Genomic DNA, 13,538 nt, shown 5'->3' on the forward strand with positions numbered 1-13,538 from the left:
AAAAAGATGCAACTATCATTCATTACTTAGAAAACACATATTGACAACAGATATTAATAATCAAACTAGCATAGGATGTATATCTACATCACGTTTTTGTTACGTTTTATTGAAATTACAGTGGGGTTAAGCATTAAAGTTTCAAAATCATCTTGGGCTCAGTGTGGATTTGTACATATTTCACTATATGACACATTTTAGACAATTTTCATAGAATGTATATGAAATAAAATTGATACTTGTAAACTGTTACTATTAAAGTTTGTGGATGGTCACCTGCATTTCTGGGAACTCAGCATGAAGATTCAGCCTGTAGCTCTGATTCAGTTCCATAGCAAACATTTGAGTGTATTTAATTAAACAGTGACTCTACTGGACGGCAGCTTACTTAGTGAATGTATAATACCATGAATTGTAATATGTCATAATCATATATAATCATATCATGAATATCTGGAGTAAACCTTTAGTAATATATTCACTAATGCTTGGAGATCTTGTCAAAACATATGACAAATTGCCTCTTATATTGTGATGTCACAAAAAAAAATTAAATGTTTACATACAGCAAATTAGTCTCACACATTTCTGCTCATTTTTATTTACTCATATTTTTAAAACAGTTATTTACATACTTTTTCTTTTAATTTAATTGTCTGCCAATAGCTTAAAACATATTTACTAGTTTCACATTTTCATTCCTTACTTTTAATTTGCTTAAAATACATATTTTTCCATTGTAAAGAGAGATTTAATAAAAACAGTCTCAGTTCATTTTTCTGGAAAGGTTTTTTGATCACTTGATCCGGAGTGTTGACAGATGCTCAACTACGTTCCCACCTTCGCCACTTGGAAGATTGTTCATGTTTCTTCCAAATGGAGCTCTTGTTTTGAAACACTGTCAGGGTAATGTCTGGATGTCTGCTTCCTCCATCAGCTGCTCTGACTGAGTAATGTTCCAGCAATAATGATCCTACAGCATGAGGCAAAATAAGAAAGAAAAATTACAACAGTGCACGTAATAATCAGCAACTCTCTCTCTCTTTCTCTCTCTCACTCTCACTCTCTCTCTCTCTCTCTCTCTCTCTCTCTCTCACACACACACACACACACAACAATGCTCACTCAAAATCAACACAAAAGGCAACAGCCATCTTCATTTTTCTCAATTATCCGCTTATAAACATATTTGATGGGCAGTAATGGCTCCTTCGTTCCAGTTCTGGAGTCTTCCTTTATCTTGATTACCATTCTGAAAGACAATAGGGAAAGAGGAATCAGGATTCACAACACATTCCCACCATTTCTCACAAAACCAGATATTCCCAGCAACACCAGAAACCCGATACGTCAATCAGGCATGATTCTTCATTTTATAAAGATTATAACTGCTGATTGAAGCATGTGCTTTTAAGTGCAATTCAAATCTTAAATTGGCTTTAAATAATCAGTGTAAATAATTATCTCTGCCAGGAAAATTAAGAGATTATCAGTAATGTAAAGTTTCTCAACAGATAAAATGGTGTGGTATGGTGGCCCAGTGTCACACAGCACAGGGCCTTGCGTCTGAGATTCTTCCCCAACATTGCTCTCATTCTGTGAGGAGTTTGGTGTGTTCTCCTTGTGTCTACTTGGGTTTCTCCCTGGTGCTCCAATTACCACTTTACTCAAATCAAATTAAGATTTAAAGATAAATTTAAAAGATAATCTAAACTTTCTAAATCATCAACTCCTGATGATTGTCTCAGAGCTCTGGTTAATTAAGATCGCATCTTTTTCTCAAGACCAACACAACGTAGGGAGCTAGTGACTTGTCAACCTTGCCTTGTTTGATTTTTCTATACAGTCTATACTCTGTAGTTAGTTGCATAGTAATTACAGATATGTATATAAACCAATACACAATATGTAAGTTGTGTTTGTGGAATCAGACACAAATAAAAAAATCTATCTGCCAGGGCTCTGGGATTAACCAAGTGAGCAATACACTGAAAATAAAGAAAAACAAGCAATAGACTATAGATATATATATGTTCATAGGATGAGTGATAAATCCATAGGACGTGTGATTAAGTGATAGTGTGGCGCACTGAGCTCTTACTGCTGATGGGTTTCTAAAGCCATTAGAAGACCTGGCAGAAGAATATTATTATTGATTTTTATCATGAGTTACAGTTCAGTGTGTTGAGTTTGTTTTTGCACCTTGGCCTTATCTTTCAGAACTTAAGACACCATTTGCAGTGAGGTTTATTTATTAGGCATATTCCATTAAAATGTGCCTAGTGCTTCAAGAAACAGTCATTCAAATTTGACAATATAATGGAAACACCTTCAGTCTGTAGAGAATTTACATTTTTAAAAGTGACAGGGGTTTATAAAGGTTCTATAGTCAATGGTTATTTTATAGAAAGAGCACCAGCTGAATGTTGTTCTTGGTAAAAAAAGGACTGTCCTTTTAATAAATCTACAAAATGTGTCGTAATCCGTTATTAATTATTTCTCACTGGTTTATTATTTATTTATGCATATTCTATAATAATACTTACGCAATTGATTTTAAACAAAATATGTTTGTAAGTAAATAAATAATTTGGATGTTTTGCGATGTCTTCATTTGGCACAGAAGACCCACCTTTGGCGGGTCATTTTTTTATTTTCTTTTATAAAGCCATTGCTATAAATGAGATGTCGAAATGAAGTTATCTCAAGAACTTCTCCGTTATGAAAAAGGTTCGACACCAATTAAAAGTTTGAAAAATACGTCTAAGCCCAGAAATGTATAGGGACCAGTATTTTTAAGGATATCTCTGGACTAAAGTTTGATTGGCTTCCAGCTTCACCATCATTGTTAATTAAAGAGGTCCTACATCAAAGCTGTCTGACTACAGAAAATTAATGTCTCTGCTGTGTGTGGTGCACATTTCAGCTTGCACCTCAACTGTAAGAAGCCTAGCAGATGTTTCCAAGTTTAGGAGATCAGAATTCACAAATGAGAAGTAGTAGTTCAGAGCCTCATAAAATCTCAGGCAATCATCATTCAGAGTGAACTCACTGACCTTCAAAATGAAGAGCCTCATAAAAGTATCTGCCATCTGCTCAACAACACTTTAATTAACTTAAACTAAACTACTGCTACAATAACACAAGAACCTGTTTTATATTTTGTAATAAATATATGCATGCGTAAATGGAATGATCTATAAAGTCTACTATAGAGTTTCAAGTGAATGGTTTTAATGTTGACCTCAGTGTCAGAATTTCAAGGTCACTAGAGTTCTCCAAGATAAACAGCCTGGCTGTAGATTGTTTAGAATAATTTTGGACTTAAAGATGATGGCCTATGTTGATGTGAAACATAATTTGTAGGTTGTGGATCTACAGGCCAATTTCAGAGACATACTCAACATGAAAAATCACTCATAACTGTATACATATTTACAACAAAAACTATAATGTAATATATTCTTATGACATATCATTGTGTAGTCAATGGTGGAAACTAGTTCTAGCCAAGTCCTAGATATATGTATAAATATCAGATTTACTTTTGTAATAGCACAAGTGTATTTTGATAGTGACTACATAATATTAATCAATTCATCAATAAATTATTAAGTTCATGAATGCGTGAATTTAATAACATAAGCATCAAAGCTCATAAGTCAATGTTAAGACTTATTTATGAGCAATTTCAAGGCATTTCTTTTCATCCATTTCTCATTAATGTTTAATTTAATGACATGGAATTTGACAAACATCAATAAAAAAGCTTAACTACTGTAATCAAATACAAATTGTTTCTTGTGCCATTAATGGGTACCTGAAGTTATTATAGATATTTACAAAATGCTTTAAATAGTGTCTTCATCTGCTATTTAAACTTTTGATCTGCCTCATGCCTGATACTGTCCTTGGACTCCTTATTTTAACACATTAAATCACAACAAGCTTCATATACAGCTTGTCATTCTTTGATGAAGCTAAATCAAGAAAGCAAGACGAGTGCTGTTCAACACTGAAGATCCGTCTTTATTGAAAAAACAAAGGAGTTTAAAAAATAAAAGGTAAGGATAAGTCCACTATTTCATTTGGAGGGATTTTCATGAAATGTCAGTGAACCAAAACAAAACAAAACAAAAACAAAACAAAACAAAAAAAGAGCATTTTATTATTGAATTCCAATTTGAATTATGCCATGAAACATTTCTAGGAATACATTTCTGAGGTTTCCCAGAACTGAGGTTTTGCTTCAGTTTGAGTCACTTGGGATTTAGGCACAGAACCTTGTCACTTTCACTGTCATTCTGAAATGATTTATTTTGATTTCATAAGCAAGTTGCATGTAGGAAATGTCTGGAATAGTGTCACATACATTTAATTTAAATGACAGCAACATGTGTTGCCAGTCAACATTGAACTCCACAACCTGCTGAGACACGTGCTTTTGCAAAACATATGGTTGCAATACAGGAAATCTCTTTTTATACCTTAGCAACTATCTGGTTTTCAGTTAAACTCTAACAGCTTTGATTTATTAGAGACACCGTGATCAAACTGTCCCACCTTCACATACAAAGCCCAGATGGTCTACAGGAAAATGATCATTAAATCAGAAAGCAAACAGGAAATCTGTATTATGACCAAGAGAAGTTAATCTTGAATTTGGGTGGTAGCAAAGTAGGACAGGACTGCCATTGCTATATAAAAGCTTGTATGAATTAGGACAAGTCTCAGATTTAATAAGAAAGCACTAGTAATATTGATTCAACTGGTTCTTCTTGGAATGTGAGAGTGCCCTCTACTGGTTGAAGTACTTCTCACAAATTGTTAGTACATTTTGATGTTCAGTGGAATAAGGAAGCACAACAATGAAGCAACATAAAGAAAAAGTCACTTTGTTAGAAAGCTACCTTCAGTGGAACTTCATTACATATGTGTAAGCATTTAATAAGGCTATATATATATAAGGTCACATATAAGGTCCATTTATTGTTATAAACCATCATATTCTTGTAATAAAGCCTAATTAATGTTAAAACCCCCTACAAACTTAAGTGATAGTGGAAATCAAATATGAGAGCTTTAATATATTTTAGGGTAATATATTACATGGTAATAATGATTTATTAACAGTGCTATAAATGTGACAAATATTTATTTTGGTTGTAATGCTTCTATATCAACATACTGCCCTTTACTTTGTGTCATATTGTGAGCATTTACATGAGATGATAGAAAATATCAATTCAGAAAGATATGTTATTAAATGCATATGCATATGTCATGAACCTCCTTTTCAGGTGTTGAGAATTATGCAAGTGACATAATCTGGGTTCCATTCCATTACACATTACCATGTCTATACAAGGTATACCTTTAGAAGTTGATGGGGGAACGTTGAGCAACTTTAAGACCTGAAACATAGAAATAAAAATAAACTACATCAGCAGCATCTTTTCTTAAAGAAGGGTCAGAATTGTTTATAGCTTGGTACACTCTGCCAAATAAAAAGGGGACAGGGAGGACCTGCTGTATTTAACAACTGTGGAGTTACACATTAATAATATAACAACAATATGCATCTTTAGCATTTACACATGTATTGTCTTCAGTAGTCACATATGTAATAATGTGCATACTTCATGTAATCCATGTGTAACAGGTTAACAACATATATCTCCAGTTGTTACTTTGTTTTTACATGTGGTATTAATATGTAACTGCATAGTTAATATATATTTAATACAACGTTTGGCTCCATTGGCCTGGTTCTTCAGGTTCTCCTACTCTGTTTTAATGAAAAACATTTTTTTGACAACGTCAAATACTGATTTTTAGGAGAGAATATGGCAGAATACTAGCAGACAGCTAGCTCTGATGGGCATCTGTGCAGCTTCTCTCAGATGAGCTCAGCCAGGGAAAGGTCAGAGAAGATCAAATAACAAAATCTTACCTCTTTGCCCTTAAAGGCTCAATCTGTTACTCCCTGAAATTGCAAGACTTTATCCCACACAAGGGGAAAGGGCAAACTTTCATTTAGGATGAAATATTCTGGTAAAACCTCTTATGAAACATGTATTCACAAAGCTATATGCATTAATCAGACATCATATGGCATTCACAGTATTGTATACTATGTGGAATATACACACACAAAGCATGTCCATGAATTCATTTCTAAAGCGTTATGAATACACAGTTCACAAGACTTAGACTGAGTAAGAATGTTCCCCATCAAAATGAAAAAGAATTCTGACACCAATGTTTAGCAGCATTTCCTGGTTCTTTCTTCTCTGCCTGAAGTTACGTATTAACCATTAATTATCTGCATCCCACTACAGCACCTGTCATGTTTGAGGAAAAACTACCTGGCCAGTAAGGTGGCATCCCATCTGTTGTCCAATCCGTGAAGTTTGTGTGAAGTCTTACCACAATATGTTTTCTCACTCACTATCACTTTTAACACTAGTGTGCATTTTGTAAAACATATTATCTCGACCATTTCTGGTGTGTAATAAGACAATCATAAAACAAATAACCACAAACAAATATATGAATGGGCACTGCATTACCGGCATTTTGTATTCATTCTACATTATGCAACACCTGTGAAATTTTGCTCAGTAACAAAAAGGGACATAATTAATATTTCTTCTTCAATCTTCCTTGGTCTGGGACATTGTTTCTAAAACTCACTGAATGTTGTTGTTTCTAAAAACTCATTTCTGTTACTTTGAAATTGTTAGTGAATGAAGAAATGTCTTTCTAACAATGTATAAGAAAACACATCATGTATGAGGTGAAGTAACAATGGTTTAGAGTTTGAGTTTGCTGCTAATATCAGGTTAAGGAAATGATTGACCTTAGGATTTTACCAAAATAATCCCAAATAAATTTCCCAACTTCTACATCCTGATTGGCCATTTACTTTAGATGTTTATTTATTTCATCGAGAACCTGTAGGTTGTAAGTATCCTGTAAGGAACCACAAAACAATCAAAAGTTTAATACTCTACACTTTCCATTGTTGTGGGAAAGTTTTAAGTACAGCAATTGTTTCGCTGCCCTAAATTGACCATAAACATGATTTGCATTTTAAAATAAACAAACAAATATTACTAAAAAGTACTCAAACAAAATTATGATGCAGTCACTGTCCACCCTTGCAGTTTAAATCCTTCTCTGACTAAAACAAACCCCTGAACTTTGGAAAGTTCAGCATTTGTTGGATTGTTTGACATTTCCCACTGCCATCTGTCAGTGAGAGAGAGAGAAAAAAAATGCATGTCTGTTAGCTGTTTTTCAAACAAATCAATGGTTGGAGTGGCTTCTAGCACCTTTTAATTTACTTTAGCACTGTGACTAAAGGTAGTTATCTCAAATGATATACACAGTGAGTGCTATGGGGGCTGCAATGTAACCTTACTATTGTGCTGAATCCTGTCACCACACATTTTTGTCCTTTAACATCTTTGTCTCTGCTTTGTATTTCTGTCAGCCAAGCACTGCATTTGTACACAAAAGTTTTGTCACTCCTGGTCAAAAGACTTGTCATGCTGATTGTATACATGCTCTACTTGCCTTCATAACTAGAGCTTAATTGTGGAACTGAAGATATCCAAGTCTCTTGAGTTCCAAATGTTTTCCCATACAAATCACTACCTTGTATAAGACATTTTCACTTATCTCACCTTCTACTTTGACCAATGGGAGTCAAAACTTTTGCACACTACTGCTGGACATGTGGCTTTGATTCCCATTTGTGACTCTGAGCTCTGTGAGCAAAACCCAAGAAGTGTAGACCCCCGTGGGGTGAATTCGCAAAAAAATAAAATAAAATAAATAAATAAATAAACCAATATTCATCAACATGCACAATTTTCTGTGAAGAACTGGGGCCAAGAACCATAGTAAAGAAATGAAGAGAAGTAGTGTCACCAAAAAAGATTCCTCCTTAGTTATTTTATCTTTTTTTTTTTTTTTTCTTTTTTTTAATTCTCACATTCAAATTGGAAATTCAAATGAAAACTGTTCATCCCAATTGGAAATTACCACACAAACTATTCTTCTGTATCTGGTTGTTTCTCTCTCTCTTTTTTTTTTTCTTTTGTTTGTTTGCCACTGTTCCTTCCCGTTATCCCACCCACCCCAACCCAAGCCCCCTTGGAAAGCAGCAGATCATTCACCAGAAACTAAAAGAAAACACATAAGCTCATTCTCTTCCTTCCTCTTCCATTGAGGGATAGAGGGCGCTCCCTTAATTTCGGGGGCTGGCCACTTCAGTTTCCATCCATCAGAAGTCCAAGCTCAAGATGGATAGACTTGTCCCGGTTCTTAGGGTCCATGGCTCCAGAGGAGAAAACACACTCCAATACAAAAAATAAAAACAGAAATCATGAAAGAAAAACAGAACCTGGACAGCATACTACTCCAAAAAAAAAAGACGAGCGACAGATTCGTCCATTCCCCCCTGAAGTCTTGAGGCAGTGCTCCACTCTCTGATTGAATGTTTGTTGTGTTGTTTGCTTCGTTTAGATTGTAGTTCTGTCATATCCCATGTCTGTATGTGAAAGTGGTGCTTTATTCCAAGGCAGAATTGAAACAGGATCCTTGGCAAGGATAGTGGATAACAAGTGCCAGTAAACTTTGTCGTAGGAGCTTATCTTAGTTTCCCCAGATGGAGGTGCAAAAGAGATGAGTAAGTAATAAACGGTCCGAGCCTGCAAGACATCAGTTGGAAAATGAAAAAAGTTCTGTATCATTCCCATTTTTCCTTTAATGTTTTCATCCCCTGGTCACCATTTTTTAAATTCAGATATATTTATAGCCATTTATATAGATCTATGTATATTTTATACAATTAAAAACACCATAGAGATGACAGACTATTTGGTTTCTTTTCTTTTTTTTTTCTAAGTAGAATCTTCTCATTTAATAAATGCATATAAATAATAATCTTTTGATTTCTGAATTTCCGAGACTGTCACTCCCACTGAGAGTTTTGTATCCCCTTTGAAGTGTTCCATAGAATTCCATCCATTCCCCCATTCATCTCTCAATTCATTCACTCATTTGTTCGGACCGAACATTCTGTGGCCTTGCTGTGAAGATGCAAGGCTTGTTTGGCGACTGCTCCTTGTATGATCCCCTCATTGATTCAAGTCTTTCTGTGTAACTCTGGCTTCCACTAACTGAGTCTCTGTGGGGCCACTGGGGGCCACACCTCCATTCGCTCCACCATTGGCAAGAAGAATGCAGACTGTCTCTCTGGCCCCTTGACGAACAGGAACTGTGACGTCCTCCTTCCTGTTGGCATGAGCCAACGCTCGGAGTGTCTCCTGGGCTTCCTCCAGAAGATGTGCCGCTTCCTTCTGTTTCTCAGCAGGCTTCTCTAAGGACACAGACATCTGTCCACTTCCGCCTGTGGTGGCCGTTTGCATGCAAGCCTCATCTTGGGGCGAGTGGACAGAGGGGATGATGGGAATGGAGCATGGCCGATACGGAGCTAGGGAACTCCTTCCTGGGATGCCAGAGCTCAGGTTTCCAGAAGAACCCTGGTCCAGTTGACCTCCCCATGAGCAAGAAGAATGGGAGGCTTGCATATTGTGGAAGGAATCCTGGTGCAGGTTGCCATTAGACTTCATGGTGTTTCTGCAGCGAGAGAGATAGACAAAGTCAAGAAAACATTATCATAATTTATAATTCACTGAGGTATTTAATTCATAGTTTAAAGGGAATGTTTACGATTGTGGGGAAATATTGCTCTGGTTTGTTAACATTTAGAAGCTCTATATATTTTAATGTGGAATGGTGCATTTGAGAAAGAAAACAACTTCTTGTTTGTATGTGGTTAAGTTTTTTAAAAATCAAATGAAAAACGCAGATGCCGTTTTCAGACAGAGGCAGTTTATTTTTATCCATTTACAGACACCAGAAATTCATAAAACATGTTTTGAGCACACACACAGATTGGAGATTGACAAATGATGAGGAAAATTCCTCAGACTTTTACAAAAGAGTGTTTCTTGATCACAATCGTGAATGCCAACTTTAAGTTAGAATTGAATGTTCTCTAGGCCATCGGTGTCAGTGTTGTACCTTTTAATGTGGAAAGGAGAGTTTGAATAAGAAGTTAACTTCAATCAGTGTTTGACACTGAGCTGAGTTTGGTACAGAAATTATTAATGCAACCAATAGCAGAACATGACTGTCAAAACATCTAAATCTAACGTTTACCAGCAATAATAAATAATAGTGCAATTAACTAGATGCCTGCAGCTCATGAACAGAAAGATCTCAAATAAGGAAATGTGTCCTGTAGGTGGTCTCAGACCAGCCAAGTCGGTCAATCGCCTCAGTTCTAAGTGTAAGTCTGCTTTCTTATGATATAGCACCTTTTAAAAAGTGATTTATGAAGAGAATAAAAATGTGTAAATATCAGCACAATGGAAAATGCTGGAGATGGAAAGACAGTTTAGAGGGGAAAAATAAGGAATTAGAAAATTTGAAAATGGTCTGCTTTGCCAAAGAAAACATATGGGGGTATGTGGAGCTACACTAAATCATAAAATGACCAAGATGTATCATCATACATCAAGGAAACAAGCTAATTTGAAGCACTGGCATTTATGACAGCTCTGCTGCAACCAGTGTCCATTCTAAACACACTAAATGGGGTGTCCATTCCAGAGCAAAAATCTATTGGGGATTTGGCCTGTGATGCCCAATCCCTGTAATGTTTCCATACCCCGGGTTGCAACAAAAGTGTGCTTCGGCCATGGAAACAACCTAATGAACAGATATAACAATACATTCTACTGGACATAAAAAGTCTCAGCATCCTTCTAAAAAGCTCCATGACGAGAGTCAAAGGAAAACAAGAGGAAATATTGACAATGCGTTTGAAGCTTAATGTTTGAATACGAAAATTGTGAATAAGTGGCAAATATTTGCCTTGTAAAATGATACTGAGGTAATATTTGATAAGGAATATAACATTAATCTTGTCAAGCGAGCCATTTAAGGAGGAAATGGAAAGTCAAATACAAGAAAAATGGTAGCAGCTTTATTGTTTCTTTACTTTTTCTAACATAGGTAGATATTTCAGTAGAATGATGTACCCTTCTGTGTAAATAGGTTATTTATGGCACATTCTTTTTTTTTAATTCTTGAACACCCCTTGTGCTTATTCATGTAGCTTCAGTTTTCAGCAACCTTGCAGGGAGCACTAGCAACCACCATTTGGCACTGCTCAAGGGCAAGCTGCCTATAATCACCATGCCCACTAAGGGAGCCTGCCTTCAACACCACTAATAGTTTCTACCCTTTGGCTAGCTGCCTGCTATCACTGCTACTATCTGCAGTGTCTGTGGACTCTGGGACTTCTCTGCCACTATTCGGCACCTAGCTGCCTGTAATCACTGCTACTATTAGCAATGCCGGCCAACTAAGGGAGCCAGTTTTCACCGCTGCTTGGTGGCTAGCTGCCTGCTATCACTGCTGCTATCTGCTTTACATGCAGACTGAGGGAGCTTGTTTCCAAAGCTTGTTACTCAGCGCTGCTTAGCAGCTTGCTGCCTGCTATTACTTGGCCATGGCCATGTACTTTTGTTTCTTAAACATTTGTTGCATTTGTTCTGTACACTATTTTGTAAGTAACTAGAATTCTGCCAGTAGCAATGATAGGCTGTCTACCTCCTACTACAGGTCCTGCCAAAATAGCAAACTTGTGACTGGTACCTTTGAGCTACTGTGTCAGAGTTTACATCTACAAGGTGAACCAAAAAGGTAGGGGTGTCTAACAGATGGTGAATGGACAGAGTGTTTAAAAACTCCAGCAGTGCTGCTGAGTCTGATCCACTTGTGCCAGAACGACACACACTAACACACCACCACCACATCAGTGTCACTGCAGGGCTGAGAATTATCTACTACCTAAATTTACAGTCTGTAATCTTAGAAGTACAAAGTGCTCCCTTATGATCAGTAGAGATGAACATTGAGTGCAGATACAAGGTAGGTGTTGCTAATCCAGTGATCTGTATTATAAGACAACTATCAGGTCTAGAGGCAGCCTTGGCCTAATTGTTAGAGGACCGGACTTGGTACCGGAAGGTTGCCCATTTGATCCCCAGTACCGGCAGAAACAGTGCCCTTGAGTAAGGCACCAAACCCCAAAATGCTCCCTGGGTGCTGGGGATGGTTGCCTGCTGCTCTGGGTGTATTTTCACAGCCTGTAGTGCACTAGTGTGTGTGTGCGTGTGGTCACTGCCACAGATAGGTTTAATGCAGAAGACAAATTTTGTTGTATGTTGTACAATGACAAATAATTGCAGATTATTAACACACATTATTAGAGTGTCCACTGATCTCATGTCACCGCTCATGTTCCTCTATTGAGGCTACTGTCCTTCCAGATGATTGAAAAAAAGCAAAAGAGGCACCAAACAATATCTGAAACACTTCCTCTCATTAGCTCAGCTGAGGGTCTGAAACTGTACCCCCAACAATGTGTCAACAAACACAAGCTCCATATTGAAGGCTACATTATTCATCTTGCAAACCGAAGCAAGGACAGATGAAATGAGGACTGCTGAGGCCTTCGAAAGAACGAGAGGCTGCTTTGCAACTCTCGCTATTAATTATGACATTCATTCCGTTTGCTCAGTGCCCAGAAGACAGCCCCTTGTTCACACTCACTGAAGGATGACAAGATGTGACTCAGAGCTCACAGATGGATCTTTGGGGTGGTGGGGGTTGACTGTAGAACACTTCTGTGGTTAATAGAAGGAGAGGTTCAAGCAAAAAGACCTTCAACACTAATGTCTAGAGCTAGGAGACTAGCACCGGATTGTGTCTCTTGCTTCTTATCTTTTTGTAATAAATCATAATCTGAGACAACTCACTCCGTCAATATTTAACCTAGTGTCTCAATCACTTGTAATACCCTAATCAGAGTTAAGCCTCTGTCAAGGAAGGGTCCAACCATCTCCCCACTGTCCATTAGAAAAAAGACACCAAGAAAGAGGAAGTTTTAGCAAGGCTGGGCTTTGATAATCAGTAAACAACAAAGTGCTTAGTGCTTGGGATTATAAGAACAAACTTATTCTACGTCCCATCACTGCAAACAGGCTTAAGACCATGTTGATTTTTGACAATCAGTTCAGATATCTGTTTGAAGGACAGAGAAGTGGTTCATCTGGCTAATCCTTTGGGTGATTAGACCCATTTTTATAGAGGAATCTGCTCAGTTCATTGCCGTATAATGATCATTTTTGGATGCCCGGAAATGGTCCTTACACCAGGTCATAGGATCAACCAGACAGCCCATAGCTCCAAACGGAAGCTGTTGACTTGGATCAGAAGTTAAATATCCCTCTTGTTTTTTTGTTAAACATTCAGATCACTCCAACTAACAAAACATTGTTTTTTTAAATCTTTAAATCATTAGGAACCATCCTTGCATTGCAATGCTTCACTGAGCTGTAATAGTGAGAATAGACTCTCTGTCATTGCAATTCAGCCCCCCCCCACCCCCA

At 37.0% G+C, this 13,538-nt stretch overlaps 1 protein-coding gene across 1 annotated transcript in view; it reads right to left on the reverse strand.

Moving 5' to 3' along the window:
* Positions 1 to 9,027: 9,027 nt before the first annotated feature.
* The window catches only part of LOC136705530 (pro-neuregulin-3, membrane-bound isoform), a gene marked incomplete at its 5' end in the record, with an annotated part of 467,573 nt that continues 463,062 nt past the window's right edge, over positions 9,028 to 13,538 (reverse strand). The window contains 1 exon segment of the mRNA XM_066679152.1: positions 9,028 to 9,651. Coding sequence (XP_066535249.1) covers positions 9,150 to 9,651 — 502 coding nt within the window.

This window comes from Hoplias malabaricus, chromosome 8 (genome assembly GCF_029633855.1).
Source record: "Hoplias malabaricus isolate fHopMal1 chromosome 8, fHopMal1.hap1, whole genome shotgun sequence".
In the NCBI taxonomy this organism is placed as follows: domain Eukaryota; kingdom Metazoa; phylum Chordata; class Actinopteri; order Characiformes; family Erythrinidae; genus Hoplias; species Hoplias malabaricus.